General features: G+C 44.3%; 1 protein-coding gene across 2 annotated transcripts in view; it reads left to right on the forward strand.

The window, feature by feature from the left end:
• ITPRID2 (ITPR interacting domain containing 2) overlaps positions 1 to 9,653 on the forward strand; it is a 102,789-nt gene extending 93,136 nt beyond the window's left edge. For both annotated transcript variants that reach the window (XM_073577493.1, XM_073577494.1), the window contains exons 18-19: positions 1,936 to 2,049; positions 9,233 to 9,653. In XM_073577493.1, the coding sequence (XP_073433594.1) occupies positions 1,936 to 2,046 (111 nt within the window). In that variant the 3' untranslated portion in view covers positions 2,047 to 2,049; positions 9,233 to 9,653. The remainder of the gene's footprint in view (positions 1 to 1,935; positions 2,050 to 9,232) is intronic.
• Positions 9,654 to 22,634: the final 12,981 nt, after the last annotated feature.

A 22,634-nucleotide genomic window follows, 5' to 3' on the forward strand; every position in this document is an offset into this window, starting at 1 on the left:
TACCAGGGGTTGGACCACCAACAATTAAGTGATGAGAAATGGTGGCATATCCTATCATTATGCGAATATGAGAATAAACCTTTCAATAGCAAAACGCCAAATTCTCCAGCCGGCTGTGGTTAAAATAGTTCCATACTTTTTATTTTATAAAGTTAAAATCGTTCTATGGGACTTTTTTTTTAATCTGAACCGGCTGGAGAATTTGGCATTTTGCTATTTAGATACCACGGTGAGAAGGAGTTGTCTCCACTAAGGATTCAAGCCAGTGTTGAATCTGACTCATATTAGGTTCTTTGCCTTTAACACATTGTACGAAGATTTCCAATGTAATTGTTATAAATGATAACTTGATGCTGCTGTGGAAAGAGGGCGCTTTAGGCCGGTTTCACATTTGCATTTAGGGCCGCAGCGTCGGCCTGCGCACGGCTGCCGCTAAGCCCCACCCCTGCCGCTCCTTCTCCGGTAGCTCCGCCTCTGGGCGCATGACGCTGCATGCGTCCCCTATCTTTATCACTGAGGATGCAGGCCGTGCGCAGTATGCGTTTGGCGGCGCCTGTGTCCTTTTGATTGCAACAGGTTGCGTTTGGTGCTGGTCGGCGCTCCGTCAAAAGGACGCAGGCGCCGCCAAAACACATACTGCGCACGGCCTCCGTCCTCAGTGATAAAGATAGGGGACGCATGCAGCGTTATGCGCCCGGAAGTGGAGCTACTGGAGGAGGCGCGGCGGCCGTGCGCAGGCCGACGCTGCGGCCCTAAACGCAAATGTGAAACTGGCCTTAGACTGTTTAATTTTGTCGAGATACTGTGCAGAATAGTTATTCACTGGCCGATTGCAAAACAGACTTGCTGTTGTGTAGTGGGAGTGAGAGTGGCATCATTCCTGGTAGAACAATGTGGAGGACAGATGACATTCTGTTCACTGCTGATGTGAATGTACATTTCTGAATAGAAGGTGACAGAAGAAATGTGTGGCCGTAGTTACTACTAGTCTGCTGGACACAGAGTCTTATTCATCTCCCTGATCATGTGTCTGTGTTTGGGTGGTACGCATGATGGTAATGTGACCTGGGCACTGCCCACTCTGTACGCTCCCACTGCTGAGGTCATAGATCGTGTACCATCCAAATTCTGACCGTTTATTCCCATCTATGCAGCGAGACCTCATTGGGCTGGATGTCATGTGGGCACATTATAGCATCTGTAGTAGCTTAAACTGGTAGCAATCTTTCTTACCAGGACTTATTAGGAATGCAAAGTTGTCCCCACATTACAGCTGCCTCCATGAATGAGGCTGTAGGAGAGCATTGGACAAGCAACGGTTTGTTGCTATGCAATAACTAAATTACATTTAGAACCTTTTTTTTTTTTTTTTTTTTTTTTAAGGCTCATAATCACCTGTGGCGTCGGCTGTAGTGCTTATGGCGTTGGATCAAAAGCTTGTTCTGCTCTGTACACAGCCAGTACCTGCTATTTAACCATTTAAATGCCAGTCAGTACAACTGAAGGCTCCTCTCACAGCCATCTTTCTGATTTCCTGAAGCACAACCTACGATTGGGTTTCTTGAGATTGCTTGTACTATGTGTTGCTGCATAGAGGAAAATTCATAATTCAAATAATCACACCTTCACGTCTCCTAGATAGACTAAAAAACATAAGTATTAAAAAAAAAAAAAAATCTCAAATCTATTTCCCAATATTAAAATAGAGGTTTTTGGTATCTTTTTGTCCTTGAGTGACAAACATTCTGGCGCTTTGTAGCTTTGTTTTTTGCCCTCTTATTAGTGTTTATCACCAGTCTCCACCACAAAAGGCAGTATAAAGGGATCAAAACATGAGTACCAAAAGAAAATACTGCAATTAATGACTTGCTTGCACAGGACAGAAATAATTACCAAATAAACTGCACAATTAATCATATCCTCTCTATTTTTAAGATAAAAGAAGCCATTGTTGGAGACATTCGGCGAGAAATAGTAAGTGGACTTCTAGCAGCTGTATCTTCTCCAGTGCGATCAATGGATGGAAAAAATGATGGGAGGATTTAAAGGGTAAGTTGTGGGGATCCTGAATGTCATTCACTTGAGTAGAACAAAACTGCAATACCCCTAAACGCAAACCATTGTGCTATACAAAGAATGTTACATGGAGATACCCAGCAGTTGTAGGATTTTCAGTTCCTTTAAAAGAGATAATCACTGGGGGATACGGAGTTGGACTCCACCATTCTTTTACTGGAGGCATTAATATTTAATAACTGTCTGATCCGTTTAACAGAAAAGAGGCAATGGGCAGACGTTAACCAAGATATTACTAGTTTTTTGCCCTTCATCACGAACAGTCTGCCTATAGTTGTTTTATAAAGCTGTTGTCCAGAACAGATATTGAGGAGTGATCCTCAACATAGGTCATCGATCTCACATTGTGCAAGGGGATAAAGTATCACCTGAAAAATTCCCTTGTATTGTACAAGGCGGAACTCTGCAGCGCCATACACTGCTTACTGCACTTTATTAGGGTGCTTTCACATTGTTTAGTGAAAAGATCATGGGTCCCTTTGTGGTTTGGCTCCGATCCAAACCCCCTCAAATCGGGATTTCGATGTATGTGCCAACGGGGCCATAGATTATAATGGTGCCGGCAGAGACAACGTGTCCTCTGTCATGCATCAATTTCATTCGTATATATGCCTGCTGGAGGCGGCCACCCAGATGCATCTACTACAGTTGAAAATGATGCACGGCCGAGCACACGTTCGCTGTCGGCACCATTATAGTGGAAGGCCCCATTGGCGCATATTTCCAAATCTTGTTACTCTGTCGCCTAATTGGGGGACACAGAACCTTGGGTGTTATGCTGCTGTCCACTAGGAGGCGACACTATGCATAATCTGAAAAAGATTAACTTTGGCTCCTCCTCTGCAGTATACACCCCTGGACGGCGTCAGCCTTCTCCAGTTTTTGCTTAGTGTCGCAAGGAGGCACACCTTTTTTCTTCGGTTTTTTTTTTCCTTTTTTTTCACGGAAATACAGATGAAGAAAAGTGGGTCTCCAGCGAGACTCCCGGCATGGCTCCTTCCTCGGTCCCCTATTAGGGGTACCCGGTTGAGGTCGAGGTGGTTTTTCCCCATGTCGCTCCCTCCCCAGTCCCTCGGGTCCTGGTTTGAGGTCAAGACCCCCCTCCTTCCCCAACCCCTTTAATGGGTCTGGGTTGAGGTTGAGGCGAGGATGAAGACCCCCTGACGGTGACAGACGCACCCTCCCTAATCCCCCGCAACAGCGGCGGCTCCATAGCGCTTCAGGGGTACCCCATACAAGAACCGCTACCCCCACCGCTATCCAGTTGACCATTCTGGGGGGGGTCTGGTACAAATCCGCCCCCCCCCCCCCCCCCGGACTACCGCGCCGCTCTGGAGCCCTCCTGGGCATCAGGCTTCTAATTTAGGCCGCGGCTTCGGCCTAGCTGAAGCCGCCGCCTTTTCCCCGCCCCCCCGGCCTGCCCCCGGCCCGCCCCCCGGATGACCAAAATGACACGCTGGAGTGTCATAGAAGGGGCGGATTGAGGCAGAAAGGGCGCGTTTTTACACAGCCCAGCGCCCCCTCCTCCCTCTCCTCAGAGCCCCGGTGGCCATTTTTTCTGGATGAGATCCAGGAGAGGAGCATCACAGCGGTCTCCGGGGGGCACAGAACTTGGATCTGTCGGCGCTGGACCTAGGGGCACACCGGTGGGGTAAGCTCACAGCTGCGTTCTCATTACTCAGCTGTGAATCTATACTTCCTATAAGGCTTTCTGTGGGTTCCCTCTGCGTAGCCACCCCTGTACGATCCCTTATAGCCAGCCTCTGTGCACTATGCCGGGCTCAAGGAAGAGAACCAGGCAGGAATGTTTCTATGCATTCTGTACAGCCTGCAAAGCCACGCTCCCTAGTGGCAGCACGTATCCGCACTGCCGGGACTGCATCCAGAACTCTGGGTCAGAACCCCAGAAGTCCCTACTGACGCTTCAGTGTCACAGGCCACGCCGGAATGGGCAACTCGGATGTCTCAGTCTATGTCACAGTCCATAGACAACCTAACTGCTACATTACTGCAAGCTCTGCAGAGTCGGGCCCCGGCTATGGACGGTACACAGCAAACGGACAGCTTGTCTCAGGAACATGCTGCTTCCGACTCTCACAGACGTAAGTGGACCCACAGGTCTCGATCACCTAAGTCGCACTATAGCACAAGGTCGTCCCCCTCTAGGGAGAGACAACGTCATTCCAGGTCTCCTGGGCAGTCCCCTGCCACAGACAATTTACCACAGGGATCCCCCACCACAGAAGACCCCCGCCCCAGGTCGCCCTCCAGGGATCACCTTAGCGAGGCACAGGATTCGGAGGGCATCTGTGACTCCGACTCAGATAATGAAACGGTCAGGTCCGTGGTACCTTCTCCCCCTAGCAATACAGCGCTAGTTGAGGACATAATTTCTGCCATTCATCGGGTGCTAAAAATTCCAGAGTCGCCCCCGGAAGTCCCAGAACATAGGATTTGCTTCGAAAGTGTTCAAAAACCACCTAAGGTCTTCCCTAATCACGATGAGTTTGAGAAAATACTTACCAAACAGTTTGCGCAGCCTGACAAAAAATTCGCTAATCGCAAATATTTGGAAGCGAAGTACCCCTTCCCACAGAAAGACACCAAACAATGGACAGATCCACCTGAAGTGGACCCTCCGGTTTCTAGGCTAGCAGCGCAGACTTTACTCTCTCTGCCGGACAGCTCAACCCTCAGGGACGCAGCAGACCGGCAAGTAGAACGCATGGCTCGTTCTATTTTCGAAGCGGCAGGCGCCTCTCTGGGCCCTGCATTTGCTTCAGTTTGGGCATCCAAGGCCATCCTGGCTTGGGCCAAAAAACTACAGGAGGGTCTTCAGGCTTCAAATCCTGAACTCTCGGACCAAGTGGTCCAGATGGCAGTGGTAGCAGACTACATAATTCATGCAGCCCTGGATTCCGCCAGAGGTGTAGCGGGAATAGCATCTAACGCCATCACGATCCGACGCATCCTCTGGCTGCGAGAATGGAAAGCGGATGCGGCCTCAAAGAAGTCCCTCACACGACTTCCGTATTTTACTGGAAGACTTTTCGGCGAAAAGTTGGACACCATGATAGCCAATGCCACTGGGGGTAAGAGTACCTCTCTCCCTCAACTAAAACCGAAACGCACGTTTAAACGAAGAAACCAGACGCGATTCCGATCCTTTCGGAATTCTTCAGGCTGGTCCGTTTCGCGCCCAGTGCAAAACCGCAACCGTTCTCCACGCAGAGACAACCCACGGACGCAGCAGCGACCGGACAGGGCTGGGCAGTCGAAAGCAGGCCAAGCGAAACCCAAGGGAGGAAAACCTCAGAACTTCACTTCATCATGACTCGAGACCTCCGGAAGACACCCCACCAGTAGGCGGCCGACTTTTACTCTTTCAGCAAGTCTGGCTGCCTATTACAGAAGACAGGTGGGTCAGGGAAATAGTGTCTTCCGCATTCAAGATAGAGTTCACTTCCGTTCCACCGAACCGGTTCTTCCTTTCTGTTCCTCCAACACCACAAGAAAAGGCTCGTGTTTTCCACCAAGCGTTTTCCTCTCTCCTTAAATCAGGAGTTGTGGTGCCGGTTCCCGTGAACGAGAGATTCCGAGGATTCTACTCAAATTTGTTCGTAGTCCCCAAGAAAGGAGGCGGCGTCCGACCCATACTGGACCTAAAACAGCTCAACAATTACGTACGGGTCCGTCATTTCCGCATGGAGTCCCTCCGGTCCATCATTGCATCCATGGAGCAGGGAGAATACCTCGCCTCCATAGACATACAGGATGCGTATCTCCACATACCAATTGCTCCCGCCCACCAAAGGTTTCTCAGGTTCGCGGTCAACCAAAACCACTACCAGTTTGTCGCCCTTCCGTTCGGACTCGCCACGGTTCCAAGAACGTTCACCAAAGTCATGGCGGCCACCATGGACGTCCTGCACTCAAGAGGCATCCTAGTCGTCCCGTACCTGGACGACCTCCTCGTTAAGTCTCCCACTTTCAAAGACTGCGAGGTAAGTGTCTCAATCACTCTAGACACTCTTGAGTCACCTGGGATGGCTAGTCAACCTACAGAAATCGTCGACCATCCCAACTCGGACTCTAACATTCCTGGGAATGCTATTCGACACCGCCAGGGGCCTGGTGGTCCTTCCCAAGGACAAGACACTGGCCATCTGTCTGGGAGTTCGCACACTCCTTCGCAGTCCTCCTCGATCTCCGGTTTGCCATGAGAGTCCTCGGCCGGATGGCAGCAGCAATAGAGGCAGTGCCATTTGCCCAGTTTCACCTCAGGGTCCTTCAACTAGCCATACTCAGATCTTGGGACAGGAACCCCTTCTCCCTCGACAGGGAGTTCAGGTTGACGTCATCAACCAGGAGATCCCTGCATTGGTGGCTCAAACCAACCTCGCTTACACGAGGGAAGCCATTCCTCTCAGGACAATGGAAGATCCTGACTACCGATGCAAGCCTGACAGGCTGGGGGGCGGTGCACCTACATCACAGGGCAAGTGGTCACCGAGGGAAGTGACATTGCCCATCAATGTTCTGGAAATCAGGGCCATTCTCCTGGCACTGAGAGCCTTTCATCACTTGCTTGCAGCCTCGCACATACGGATACAGTCGGACAATGCCACGGCTGTGGCATACGTGAACCACCAAGGCGGGACCCGCAGCGCCCAGGCGATGAGAGAAGTGGCTCATATCCTCCGCTGGGCGGAAGACACAAGGTTGGTACTTTCTGCGGTACACATTCCGGGTGTAGAAAACTGGGAAGCCGACTTCCTCAGCAGGCAAGGAATGGACTCGGGGGCGTGGTCTCTCCATCCCGAGATTTTTTACCAGATCTGTCAACGCTGGGCAACCCCGGATGTGGACCTAATGGCATCCCATCTCAATACCAAGGTTCCCAATTTCATGGCCAGGACACATGACCCGCGGTCGCTCGGAGCGGATGCCCTGGTCCAGGACTGGTCCCAGTTCCTACTCCTGTACATTTTTCCACCCCTCCCCCTAATCGCCAGGGTCGTGAGGAAGATCAAGCAAGAGGGAGTTCCGACCATCCTCATCGCGCCAGACTGGCCCAGACGTACTTGGTACGCCGACATCGTCCAACTTACGGCAGACGCCCCCTGGCGTCTACCCGACCGTCACGACCTTCTGTCTCAAGGTCCGTTCTTCCACCAGAATTCAGGGGCTCTCAATTTGACGGCATGGCCCTTGAAACCTGGATTCTAACCCAGGCAGGTTTTTCACCAGCAGTCATTACAACTATGATCAGGGCAAGGAAGCCTGCCTCCGCCAAGCTCTATTATCGTACCTGGAGAGCTTTCTTTTCTTGGTGCGAATCTCATGGACAAGTCCGACTCCCTTATTCCCTCCCGAAGGTACTAGGTTTTCTTCAATCGGGCCTAGATGCCAAGCTATCCTTAAGTTCGCTTAAGAGTCAGGTGTCGGCGCTTTCAGTCCTTTTTCAAAAGCGCATTGCTATTAAACCGCAAGTAAGGACTTTCATCCAGGGAGTTTCCCGATTGGTTCCTCCCTACAAACGTCCGCTGGATACGTGGGACCTCAATCTGGTCCTGACAGCATTGCAAGCTCCACCCTTCGAACCTCTTAGAGGAGTTCCACTCTCCATTCTGTCTCAGAAAGTGGTTTTTCTAGTGGCGATCACCTCGTTACGCAGAGTGTCGGAATTGTCAGCACTTTCCTGCAGACGGCCTTTCCTAGCCTTTCACCAGGACAAGGTGGTTCTCCGCACGGTACCATCCTTCCTTCCGAAGGTTGTGTCCAACTTTCACCTTAATGAAGAGATTTCACTGCCTTCCCTTTACCTGGTTCATAGAGTGGAGAAGGCTCTGCATACGCTTGACCTCGTCAGAGCATTGCGAATTTACGTGTCCAGGACTGCACCTTTCCGGAAATCTGATTCCCTCTTCATTCTTCCGGAAGGTAGTCGCAATGGGTTGCCGGCTTCCAAGGCTACCCTTGCCAGGTGGATCAGGTCCACCATACATGAGGCCTACCGACTTAACAGTTCCCCTCTTCCGGCCGGTATCACGGCACACTCTACACGGGCAGTAGGGGCCTCCTGGGCCATTCGGCATCAGGCTTCGGCACAATAAGTGTGCAAGGCGGCCACTTGGACTAGCCTACACACGTTTACGAAACACTACAGTGTTCATACCCAGTCTTCAGCGGATGCGAGCCTGGGTAGACTGGTTCTGCAGGCGGCAGTACCCCAAGTCTAGGGGACTGTCAGCACAATATTCGTCCACTGCTTCCCACCCAGGGACTGCTTTGGGACGTCCCAAGGTTCTGTGTCCCCCAATTAGGCGACAGAGTAAAGGAGATTTTTTTGTACTCACCGTAAAATCTCTTTCTCTTAGCCTTTAATTGGGGGACACAGCTCCCACCCTGTTGCCCTTACGGGCCGTTGTTTCCTGTTGAGTTCTCATATTGTTCTTTGAGCTCGTACATAGTAGCCTTCTTACAGGCATGGATGTTATTTGGTTACGTTCCTCCTTATGCTTTGGCACAAAACTGGAGAAGGCTGACGCCGTCCAGGGGTGTATACTGCAGAGGAGGAGCCAAAGTTAATCTTTTTCAGATTATGCAGTGTGTCGCCTCCTAGTGGACAGCAGCATAACACCCAAGGTTCTGTGTCCCCCAATTAAAGGCTAAGAGAGATTTTACGGTGAGTACACAAAAATCTCCTTTTTGCAGATGGGGAGGTGGAGTTCAGACGTATCCCCGACGAGGCCACCAAGCGTGTACTAAACGCAATGTGAAATCACACTTACGCATTTATGTGCATGGTGGCCACTGCAGAGTACTGCACAGCCATTTAGCAAGAGTGAGCAATAAAGCACCGTACATGGCAGCAGACACTACAGGTAAGGCCGGGATCACACTACCGTGTGTGATGCGAGAAATTCGCACAAGTCACTCACATCAACACCCATCCATACATGCAGCCGCATCTCCGGTCCTGAGTGCTGGCAGCAGCACCGGGTGTTGACGCGAGAGACACATGTAAGTTCCTTGCATCAAACATGGTAGTGTGATCACAGCCTCAAGATGAGGATGCAGAGTGAATTTCATGTGATCAGACCCCCACCAATCTTGATTGGTAACATATCCTTTCTTTTTTTTTTTCTTACAGATTTGAGTTCACACAAGTTGGTTTAACTCTTGGCAACCCGTGAGAAGAATTTGGATGAAGCTATTAAGCCAAGTTCCAGAACCCAGGAGGACTATCTGCTGCTGAAACGATCTACTGTTTATCTTGTAACACCCCCCCCCCCCCACCCCAGCTCTTAATGTTTGACCATGTACCTTGTGTAGTTTGGGCACTTTTCTTTTGCTTTCTGCCAATAAGAGAGCTGTGGATGTTTAAAAAAAATATTTATTTTAATTTACATATTTACTGTTTTTTGTTTTTTTTTCTTACTTTGGACTTTTTCCCTTTTTTTTTCTCCCCCTTATGTTGCCTACTCGCTATGTGGGGATATAAAAATGTGGCAAAGTAATGCATTGTTGGGTGAAATAAAATGACTAATATTAAAGTGCCTCCATGAGGTATAGACTGTGCAATAAGTGATTTTTGCTCTGAGCTTGTAAGGAACTTTTTTTTTTTCTTTTTTGTTCTATTGCTGTTGAGTGCCACTTAACTACCAGTCACCCGCACATACAGAAAACAGCCATGTTGGGAAGAACATTTGATAATACGAATATAACGGAGCCATTGAGCTATTTCTATGGCATAATGCAGAAGTGTTTAGGTGGCAAATTTACTTAAGTTGTACATGGCAAGAGCTGCCTAAGGCCTGTTTCACACTTCCGTTTTTTCAAATCCGTCAAAATCCGTTGTTTTCTGTAAAAAAAACGGATCCGCCATTTTTTGCAGGATCCGTTTTTTTTTGTCCCATAGACTTCAATTACGGTTACCGCGGATCCGTCAAAAAAACGGATCCGTTTTTAAAAAAACGGATCCGTTTGCATCAGTTTCCGTCAAAAAAACGGAAACGGATCCGTTTGGCGGACACAAAAACGGAAGTGTGAAACAGGCCTTAGCTGTTACCTTTTGTGGTGGATTCTATGCGGTTACCTTTTTAAGCAACTTTTTTAAAGGGGTTGTAAACTAACGTCTTATTGTTAAATTGAGCACACGGAATACTGGCACCAAGCGGCAAATGTGCAGCTTATATTGCAAAAAAAAAAAAACTGCTTCCGGAGAGTCTGGACTCGTTGCAAAATAATCGTTGCCTACAGCTCCAAGGGTGACGCTGCTTGGATTGTGACTACTCTTTTAGCAGCTTCATCTTCAGCTCTTTAACCATAAAATGCAATATCCTAATCCGGTAGCTTGTGCTGCAAAACATTTTGCTTCTGGTATTGTGAGCACTTAAAGGGTTTGTCCAAAACTTAAAAAAAAAAAAATTGCTAAAGGCAGGGGATGTGCAAAAATTAAGGGAAGAAAAAATTGCTTCTACTCGTCAATTCTCCTGCTGATCTGGTAGTCTCGCCTTTGACTTGGTTCTGCGGAGAACACATGCTGACAACAGACTCATGACGACCTCAGCCAATCGCTGGACTCTGCAGTCTTGTGCCACATTGACTACGGCATGATCATCAAAACGATTCATGGAATTATCAGTTGAGTATAAGCCACTTTTTTATTTTAGCACATCCCTTGCTTTTACTAGTGAGTTTTTTTTTTTTTTTATTGTGGATGATCCCCCTAATATACTCCTAAGGCTGCTAGACTCTACTATACCCCTTTTTATGAGTTTTTACACTGAAAGTCATTACTCTTCATATACCGGATTTCTCGAACATTAGCTGTCTGTAGCTCAAACTACCTTCATGTGCCATATCTTAACACTATGACTGTCTTCTGTAATTTACTCATTTCAGATACGTTTTGTTTTTTTTTTCTCCTGTGAGCCCTTTCTGGTTCTGTTTCCTTAACACCATCAGTTAATTGATGTTAAAATATTTATGCGAGTGTGATGTTAAGACCTGGTTTATTATGGCACATTGGAGCAGAAGTGTTTGTTTTTTTTTTTTGTTTTTTTTTGTTTTTTTGTCTCATTTAGATTTTTGTTCTTATGAGCTCTCATCGGAACAATAGTTGAGAGTATAACTGTTGTGGAAAATCTAAAATTATATACATTTGTTACTCTATACACAAGGGCTGATTTCTAAATATATTAATAAAGTATTTATTTTGCATATAAAATTGTTTCTGGATTTTCTCACTGGATTAAAGGTTCTTGCAATGTCATGAAACGCACAACAATTTTTACTAACCAGCTACAGTGGGGGGGGGGGGAATAAGTATTTGAAATGCTGTTGATTTTGCATGGTTTCCCACATACAAAGAATGGAGCGGACTGTAATTTTTATCGTAGAAACACTTCAACTGTGAGTCAGAATCTAAAAATAAAAACTAGAAAATCATTGTATGCTTTTCCTATAATTAAATTGCATTTTATTGCATGAAATAAGTTTTTGATCACCTACCAACCAGCAAGAATTCTGGCTCACAGATCTGTTTATCTTTCTTTAAAAGCCCTCCTACTCTGAACTCATTACCTGTATGAATTGCACCTGTTTGTGTGTCCAGGTGTCTTTTATACAGGTAACGAGTTCAATCACACTCCAATCTCTCTACCATAGCAAAGACCAAAGAGCTGTCTAAGGACGCTAGTGACAGAATTGTAGACCTGCACAAGGTGGGGATGGGCTACAGGACAATAGGCAAGCAGCTTGGAGAGAAGGTAACAACTGTTGATGCAATTATTAGAAAATGGAAGAAACACAAGATTATTGTAAATCTTCCTTTGTCTGGTGTACCATGCAAGATCGCGCCTTGTGAGGTAAGGATTATTCTGAGAACGGTCAGAAATCAAACCAGAACTACATGGGAGGACCTGGTCAATGACTGAGGAGAGCTGGGACCACAGTCTCTAAATTTCAGTCAAGTTTAAAATCTTTTAGGGCATGCAAGGTCCCCCTGCTCACGTGTACAGGGCCTTTTGATTTGAAGTTCGCCATTGACCATCTGGATGATCCAGAGGAGGCATGAGAGAAGGGCATGCGGTGAGATGAGGCCAAAATAGAACTTTTTGGCATCCACTCAGTGTTTGGAGGAAGAAGGATGAGTACAACCCCCAAGAACACCATCCCAACAGTGATGCATGGTGGGGAAAATATCCCTTGGGTGTGCTTTTCTGCAAAGGGGACAGGATGACTGCATGTGTTGAAAGGAGGATGGATGGGGTCATGTACTGTGAGATGTTGACCAACAACCTTCCCCCCCACCCCCTCAGTAAGAGCAATGAAGATGGCTTGTGGCTGGGTCTTCCAAAACAAGCAGCTAAAGCAACTGAGTGGCTCCATAAGAAGCATTTTAAGGTGCTGGGGTGGCCTAGCCAGTCTCTGCACCGGAACCCAATAGAAAATCTTGGGAAGAAGCTGAAACTCAATGTTGCGATATCTGAACAATCTGAATGGAGGACTGGACCAAAATCCCTGCTGCAATATGTGCAAACTTGGTGAAGAACTACAGGAAAGTCTGCCCTCTGAAATTGCAAGCAAAGGTTTTCCCATTGCATCAGATGCTGATTTCATGCAGTAAAAATTAAAATCATACCATGTGATTTTCTGGATCTTTTTAGATTCTCTCACAGGTGAAGTGTACCTAGGATAATTACAGATGTCTCCATTCTTTGTAGATGGGAAAACTTGCAAAATCGGCAGTATATCAAATACTTATTTTACCCACTTTATATGCTGAAATTGCACCCTGGCACATTGGCTGACAGCTTGCTATTCAGCACGCACTGCGGAGCAGACTGGCAAAGGGGGATTGATTAGAGCACTCGCTGATTGTACTGCTGCCTATCCCGCCCCAATGACTGGCAGCAAGCAGCTGCAGGGGAGAATAGAAGTTTATTTTCTCCATGTAGCTGCTGCTCCAGTAAGACAGATTAACTCTATATTTGCGGGTAAATGGTGTGGTTTTTTTTTTTTTTGGACATGGCTATCAACAAAAGTATATTAAATCTGTCATTAAGGGTATTTTCCATTGACATATCTTTAAGAAGGGTTATCAATTTCTGATCATGGGGGTCTTGGGCCTCTTTGCAATGATGTCGGTCAATCGAACACTGCTAATGGGGAGAAAGCTAGGAGACAAAGCATAATAGGGGCTTATCCGATGGTATGGAGAAAACAGAAATGAGACCACTCTCCTGAGGTTGCAGACTAGCAGCATGAGAAAGATATGTAACAGCTGCTGCAGGACATTGGTCTGAAATACCACTGGAAAATAGTGTGCAAAAGGTGGTGTCATTTAGTTGCGTTGCTGATAAAAGCTTGATGGCCAAGGTAAAATCAAAGGAGTTTAACCCCTTTCTGACATGACGTACTATCCCGTCCAGGTGACCCGGGCCCATATGACCGTGGACAGGATAATACGTCATCGCAATCAGCTGCGTTCACGGGGGGGGGGGGAGACGAGAGCACAGCTGACACCCAGCACTGTGCCAGGAGCAGTCAGGGACCGCTCTCGGCACTTTAACCCCTCGGCACACTGCAATCAAACGTGATTGCAGCTTTTCGGTGGCATAGAGAAGCATCGCGCAGGGAGGGGGCTCCCTGCATGCTTTCCTGAGACCCTCAGAACGTGATCACATTGAGGGCCTCCTTCCTGCAGGACCCTGGATCCAAGATGTCCGCGGGGTCCTGCAGGGAGCTGGCTTGTCTGTGCTCTGCAAAGTGTCAGATCAGCGATCTGATATAGTGATGTCTCACCCTGGGGAAAAAGTAAAAAAGTGAAGAAAAAGTGTAAAAAAAAAAAAAAAAATAAATAAATTCCTGAATAAAGAAAATCTCCAATAAATACACTTTTATGTAAAAAAGCAAACAAGTACACAAATTTAGTATCGCCGTGTCCTTAATGACCCGCCCTATAAAACTGTCCCACTAGTTATCCCCTTTAGTGAACCCTTTAAAAAAACAAAGGCAAAAAACCAAGGCAAAAAACAATTCTTTATCATACCGCCGAACAAAAAGTGCAATAACACGCGATCAAAAAGACGTATACAAATAACCATGGTACCGCGGAAAACGTAATCTTGTCCCGCAAAAAAAACGAGCTGCCATACAGCGTCATCAGGGAAAAAATAAGTTAGCTCGCAGAATAAAGCGATGCTAAAATAATTTTTTTATAAAAATGTTTAGTGTATAAAAGCGCCAAAACATAAGAAAATGAAATAAATGAGGTATCACTGTAATCGTACTGACCTGAAGAATAAAACCGCTTTATCAATTTTACCACACTCGGAACGGTATAAACGCCCCCCCCCCCCCCCCCAAAAGAAATTCATGCTTGAAATGCTTGTTTTTGTTCATTCTGCCTCCCAAAAATCATAATAGGCAGTTAAAATGTCATGTGCCCGAAAATAGTACCAATAAAAATGTCAACTTGTCCTGCAAAAAATAAGACCTCACATGACTCTGTGGGTCAAAACATGGAAAAATTATAGGTCTCAAAATGTGATTCAAAACTATTTGTTGCAATAAAAAGCGTCTTATAGCGTGTGACAGCTGCCAAACATAAAAATCCGCCATAAATGGTAACTCAAACCCCCTTAGTTGGGGAAAAATAATGAAATTTAAAAAAATTTCCATTTTCCCATTAGGTTTGGGATTGGGTTTAGGGGTTAGGTTTGTGGTTAGGGGTGTGTTGGGGTTGGAGTTAGAATTGGGGGGTTTCCACTGTTTAGGCACATCAGGGGCTCTCCAAACGCGACATGGCATCTGATCTCATTTCCAGCCAATTCTGCGTTGAAAAAGTCAAATGGTGCTCCTTCCCTTCAGAGCTCTGCCATGCGCTAACAGTGGTTTATCACATATATGGGGTATCAGCATACTCAGGACAAATTGCACAATAACTCTTGGGGTCTAATTGCTTCTGTTACCCTGGGGAAAATAAAAAATTGGGGGTGAAGAATCATTTTTGTGGGGAAAAAATGATTTATTTTTATGGCTCTGTTATAAACGTCTGTGAAACACTTGGGAGTTCAAAGTTCTCACCACACACATAGATAAGTTCCTTGGGGGGTCTAGTTTCCAAAATGGGGTCACTTATGGCAGGGGTTTCCACTGTTTAGGCACATCAGGGGCTCTCCAAAGGCGACATGGCATCCGATCTAAATTCCAGCCAATTTTGCATTGAAAAAGTCAAACGGCGCTCCTTCCCTTCCGAGCTCTGCTGTGCGCACAAACAGTGGTTTACCCCCACATGTGGGGTATCTGCATACTCAGGACAAGTTGCACAATAACTTTTGGGGTCCAATTTCTGATACCCTTGAGAAAATAAAAACAATTGGACTTGAAGTAAAATGTTTGTGAAAAAATTAAATGTTTTTTTAAATATTCCAAACATTTCTGTGAAGCACCTGAAGGGTTAATAAACTTCTTGAATGTGGTTTTGAGCACCTTGAGGGGTGCAGTTTTTAGAAAATACCCAAAAGTGACACCATTCTATCATATAGACCCCTCAAAGAGACTTCAAATGTGATATGGTCCCAAAAAAAAAAAAAAATTTGTAAAAATGAGAAATCGCTGGTCAACTTTTAACCCTTATAACGTCTTAACAAAAATTTGGTACCAAAATTGTGCTGATGTAAAGTAAACATGTTGGAAATGTTGCTTATTACGTATGTTGGGTGCCATATCTCTGATTTAAGGGCATGAAAATTCAAAGTTGGAAAATTTGCTAAATTTTTGCAAAATTTCCATTTTATCTCAAACGCAAGTTTATACAAAGAAATTTTACCATTAACCTGAAGTACAATATGTCACGAGAAAACATTGTCAGAATCACTGGGATCCATGGAAGTGTTCCAGAGTTATTACCTCATAAAGGGACATTGGTCAGAATTGTAATAATTGGTCCGGTCATTAACGTGCAAACCACCCTTGGGGGTAAAGGGATTAATAGTAATAATAAATTTTATTTCTATAGCGCCGACATATTCCGCAGCACTTTACATTTCAGAGGGGACTTGTACAGACAATAGACATTACAGCATAACAATCACATAGATCATAACAGATACCAAGAGGAATGAGGGCCCTGCTCGCAAGCCTACAATCTATGAGGGAAAAAAGGGGAGACACGAAAGGTGGGTGGTAGCAATTTACAAGTCAACGCGTTTCAAAGTTCTGCGTGACCTCTTCATCAGGACAAAAACCTATGGTTGCTGTTAGAAACATTCATCTTATAAGCGGGTTTTTTTTTTTTTTTTTAAAACCACCCAAAACCGAACACATGACCGAGTAGGGTTCAAACAGTCAATCTGGATCTATATGGATATTTGGCATCTGTTAACACAGTTATACACTTTTCATTAAAACCTCCATCATGTTAGTTAAAATATTGGGAACATTATTAAAGTGGAACATAGGGCAGAAACTGTACAAAAAGTGAAAATATCCAAGGAGAGCAATAACAGGGGGGGGGGGGGGGGGGTGTGGGTGTGTCAAACTGGACGGATAGATGTACTATTGAACTTCGATTCCCCCCCTCGGCCATTGAGCTTTTATCGGCAGCACAACTGAATAACACCACCTTTTGTACAATGTTTTTCCTGTTGAACACCGCTAATGGCATTCCTCTACATGGGGTCAGAATTGCATATTGCAGAATTGATTTTAGGCTTGAGATCAAGAAGAAAAGCAAGGAGAGGTGTGATACCTGAAAAGTGAACACTGTAAAAACAATGGCGCGATTTCAGATTTTTTTTTCACCCAAACTTGAAATGTATTTCCGCCTTACAGTACATTATGATATAAAGTGAATGGTAAAATTCAAAACTACTTGTCCAACAAATAAAAAAGAGCGAGACCTCAACCAACTATAGGTTGAAAAAAAAGACCTAGGTCCATAAAGTTTAACCTTGGAAACACAAAAAACGGAGCTGCCCTGGTACGGGTCAGGGCAAATATAAAATAAAACAGGAAGGCATCCGTGATGAAAAGATAAGTATAAAACTTTACTTTTACTCCTGGGATTTAAAAAAAATTGTGATTGACCTATCACAGAGGTTAGGGCAGACCAGTGCGTTTTGGCGTTCAAGTCTTTGTCATAGTCTGCATGATCATGTCCAACAAAAAAATAAGTCCTTATCCAACGGTCAATGGAAACATTAAAAATGTATGACTTAAAGGGTTAGTCCCATCACCAAGATTATGTCACAATATATATTAGGTGTAATAATAATATTAGCAATTACCTCCAGTTAGAACAGTAGTATAGTTTTTCTGATTTGCTAGGTCTCTTTCCTCATGTGCAGGCATTACAGGACCTTAGGTATCCATGCACATGAAAAGGGAAAAGTATATGCACACAAATAGGGATCACCACAAAGATATGAAAAAAGTATCAATTTTATTAATGGACACAACAAACAGACACTTTGTGGTTAAAAACAATTAAAAAGTCTGAACAACCAGACATTAGTAACAAAACAAAGACAATGGGTCATTTTAATAAATAGTTAAATGCTATGGGTCCCAAGACCAACCATACAGTATAATGCCAGGTATCTGCTAGTTACCATAACCTAGGGTCTATCAAATCAATTGTTATGACAATCATGACCTCAAATCAAAAAATACCATATTATCAATAACTACTATGGTTACATAGAAATTCTACATATACCATGGACAGAAAATTGAATGCTTATCCTCACAAGATCTCCTTCTCTACTCCCCTCTTATCTCTTCCCACAATCGCATACAAGATTTCTCTCGCGCATCACCCCTACTCTGGAACTCTCTACCACAACATATCACACTCTCACCTACCATCGAAACCTTCAAAAAGAGCCTGAAGACCCACCTCTTCCGACAAGCCTATAACCTGCAGTAACCACCGATCGACCAAACCGCTGCACGACCAGCTCTACCCTCGCCTACTGTATTATCACCCATCCCTTGAAGATTGTGAGCCCTCGCGGGCAGGGTCCTCTCTCCTCCTGTACCAGTTATGACTTGTATTGTTTAAGATTATTGTACTTGTTTTTATGTATACCCCCCTCACATGTAAAGCGCCATGGAATAAATGGCGCTATAACAATAAATAATAATAATAATGCTTATCATGTTGCCAACACAAATAAACATACATTAATAAGTCCCTTTCCCTAGCATGATATCACCTGGTTTCTGAGGATGAACAAGCTACCGGGTAGGTTACATGGGACCCCCAAACCCACGCGTATCGACACAGTGAGTTTGGGGTTTGGGGGTCCCATGTAACCTACCCGGTAGCTTGTTCATCCTCAGAAACCAGGTGATATCATGCTAGGGAAAGGGACTTATTAATGTATGTTTATTTGTGTTGGCAACATGATAAGCATTCAATTTTCTGTCCATGGTATATGTAGAATTTCTATGTAACCATAGTAGTTATTGATAATATGGTATTTTTTGATTTGAGGTCATGATTGTCATAACAATTGATTTGATAGACCCTAGGTTATGGTAACTAGCAGATACCTGGCATTATACTGTATGGTTGGTCTTGGGACCCATAGCATTTAACTATTTATTAAAATGACCCATTGTCTTTGTTTTGTTATCAATGTCTGGTTGTTCAGACTTTTTAATTGTTTTTAACCACAAAGTGTCTGTTGTGTCCATTAATAAAATTGATACTTTTTTCATATCTTTGTGGTGATCCCTATTTGTGTGCATATACTTTTCCCTTTTCATGTGCTCTAATCCATTTATATGCACCAGGTGATCCCACCTAAACTGATATTGTGGTTGGTGCCCGTTTACTCTATATCTTGTCAGACCTTAGGTATCCATGGTTACATCTACTGATTTGGCGTCAGCTAGTTGCTAGTGGTCGTAACCATGGATACCTAAGGTCCTGCAATGCCTGCACTTGAGGAAAGAGACATAGCGAATCAGAAGAACTATACTACATTTCTAATTAGAGGTATTTGCAAATATTATTACTAGATGAAGAGCTCGGCGTTGCCTGGGCATAGTAACCAACTGTGGTTAGGTATAACAAATTTTAGTGATTATATTGCACATAAAAACATTTCACATCATATATTCAACACTACAGATTTGCAACACAAACTAACTAAACGATTAACCAAGTATTGATAGTATTTTATTTTCAACTCATTCAAGATTTTTGGTTTTTCCTTTCGGTGCAAAGATGAACAGATTTTTGGCAGTTCCAACTCTTGAACAGACGTAAAGTTGACCATGAGAAAAGCATGGCGATTGCAAATCGATCCCTACTACTTTCAAGGACTGTCCCTGAGCATTGTTAATGGACATTGCAAATAGCAGTTGAACTGGAAACTGTAGGCGTTTAAAATCAAAAATCAAATCAGATGGAATGAGTGGAATTCTTGGAGTGAAAATGTCCTCTCCTTTGGCACATCTTGTTTCTGAGCTGTGTATCTAACCCTATCCTGTGTGATAATGTCTGCTGAGCTGTGTACCTAATCCTCTCCTGTGTGATACACAGCTCAGCAGAAAGTATCTAATCCTATCATGTGTTACTGACTGCTCAGCCGTGTATCTAATCCTATCTTGTGTGATACTGACTGCTGAGCAGTGTATCTAATCCTATCCTGTGTGATACCGTCTGCTGAGCCGTGTATCTAACCCTATCCTGTGTGATACTGACTGCTGAGCCGTCTACCTAATCTTATGTGTGTTACTGACTGCTCAGCCGTGTATCTAATCCTATCCTGTGTGATACTGACTGCTGAGCCGTGTATCTAATCCTTTCCTGTGTGATACTGACTGCAGAGCCGTGTATCTAATCCTATTCTGTGTGATACTGTCTGCTGAGCTGTGTATCTAATACTATTCTGTCTGATACTGTGTGCTGAGCTGTGTATCTAATTGTATCCTGTGTGATACTGTCTGCTGAGCCGTGTATCTAATCCTATCCTGTGATACTGACTGCTGAGCTGTGTATCTAATCCTATCCTGTGATACTGACTGCTGAGCTGTGTATCTAATCCTATCCTGTGTGATACTGGCTGCTGAGCTGTGTATCTAATCCTATCCTGTGTGATACTGCCTGCTGAGCCATGTGTCTAATCCTCTCCTGTGTGATACTGACTGCTGAGCTGTGTATCTAATCCTATCCTATGTGATACTGACTGCTGAGCCATGAGTCTCATCCTCTCCTGTGTGATACTGACTGCTGAGCTGTGTATCTAATCCTATCCTGTGTGATACTAACTGCTGAGCCGTGTATCTAATCCTATCCTGTGTGATACTGGGCTCCCCCTGCAGTCTGTGTCAGAGGGTGGTCTGTGTTGGCACAGTAATAAATGGTGTTATTTCCAGCTTTACAGAAGGACGATAACATCAGAAATGATAAGAAAAATAGGCCAAATTGGTGAATTGGAACGCATGGGGTTAAAATTTCACCTCACAACATAGCCTATGACGCTCTCGGGGTCCAGACGTGTGACTGCAAAATTTTGTGGCTGTAGCTGCGACGGTGCAGATGCCAATCCCGGACATACACACACATTCAGCTTTATATATTAGATTACACCTACAACCCCTGGCAAAAATTATGTAATCACCGGCCTTGGAGGATGTTCATTTAGTTGTATAATTTTGTAGAAAAAACATCACAGACATGGCACAAAACTAAAGTCAATTCAAATGGCAACTTTCTGGCATTAAGAAACACTAAAAGAAATCCAGAATAAAAACTGTGGTAGTCAGTAATGGTTACTTTTTTAGAGCAAGCACAGGGGAAAAATTATGGAATCAATCAATTCTGTGGGAAAAATTATGGAATCACCCTGTAAATTTTCATTCCCAAAACTAAACACCTGCATCAAATTAGATCTGCTTGTTAGTCTGCATCTAAAATGGAGTGATCACACCTTGGAGAGCTGTTGCACCAAGTGCACTGACATGAATCATGGCTCCAACAGGAGAGATGTCAACTGAAACAAAGGAGAGGATTATCAAACTCTTAAGAGGGTAAATCATCACGCAACGTTGCAAAAGATGTTGGTTGTTCACAGTCAGCTGTGTCTACAATCTAGACCAAATACAGACAACATGGGAATGTTTTTAAAGGTAAACATACTGGTAGACCAAGGAAGACATCAAAGCGTCAAGACCGGAACCTTAAAGCAATATGTCTCCAAAACAGGAAATGCACAACAAAACAAATGAGGAACGAATGGGAGGAAACTGGAGTCAACGTCTGTGACCGAACTGTAAGAAACCGCCTAAAGGAAATGGGATTTACATACAGAAAAGCTAAACGAAAGCCATCATTAACACCTAAACAGAAAAAAAACCGAGGTTACAATGGGCTAAGGAAAAGCAATCGTGGACTGTGGATGACTGGATGAAAGTCATATTCAGTGATGAATCGCGAATCAGCATTGGGCAAGGTGATGATGCTGGAACTTTTGTTTGGTGCCGTTCCAATGAGATTTATAAAGATAACTGCCTGAAGAGAACATGCAAATTTCCACAGTCATTGATATGGGGCTGTATGTCAGGTATAGGCACTGGGGAGATGGCTGTCATTACATCTTCAATAAATGCACAAGTTTATGTTGATATTTTGGACACTTCTTTTCCCATCAATTGAAAGGATGTTTGGGGATGATGAAATCATTTTTCAAGATCATAATGCATCCTGCCTTAGAGCAAATACTGTGAAAACATTCCTTGAAAAAAGACACATAAGGTCAATGTCATGGCCTGCAAATAGTCCAGATCTCAATCCAATTGAAAATCTTTGGTGGAAGTTGAAGAAAATGGTCCATGACAAGGCTCCAACCTGCAACGCTGATCTGGCAACAGCAATCAGAGAAAGTTGGAGCCAGATTGATGAAGAGTACTGTTTGACACTCATTAAGTCCATGCCTCAGACTGCAAGCTGTTATAAAAGTCAGAGGTGGTGCAACAAAATACAAGTCGTGTTGGAGTTTTTTTTTGTTTGTTTTTCATGATTCCATATTTTTTTCCCACAGAATTGAGTGACTCCATAAATTTTTCCCCACTGCTTGGTCTAAAAAAAAAAGTAACTATTACTGACTATCACATTTTTTGTTCTGAATTTCTTTTAGTGTTTCTTAAAGCCAGAAAGATGCCATTTGAAATGACTTTAGATTTGTGCCATGTCTGTGATCTGCTTTTTTTTCTTCAAAATTCAACAACTGAATGAACATCCTCCAAGGCCGGTGATTCCAGAATTTTTGCCAGGGGTTGTACTACATATTGGGATAGGATCTTGGAAATGGGAATGCTCCTTTTAAGGGAGGAAAAAAAAATGAAAATAAAAGCTTAAAAACAGAAAATTGTCCAGTCTCGAAGGAGGGGTTAATGAATTTAAGATTTGCTTAAAATAGAAAGGGAAGATCTAAAAATATGACCTAAACAGTTGTGGCTTTCTGCGACATCTCTAAATTGACCTTAACTAATTACTCGACTGATGTCTTGAATTTTCTCCTGCGCTGCTG

Source organism: Dendrobates tinctorius, unplaced genomic scaffold, assembly GCF_039654945.1.
Source record: "Dendrobates tinctorius isolate UK_male_01 unplaced genomic scaffold, ASM3965494v1 ptg000056l, whole genome shotgun sequence".
Classification (NCBI taxonomy): domain Eukaryota; kingdom Metazoa; phylum Chordata; class Amphibia; order Anura; family Dendrobatidae; genus Dendrobates; species Dendrobates tinctorius.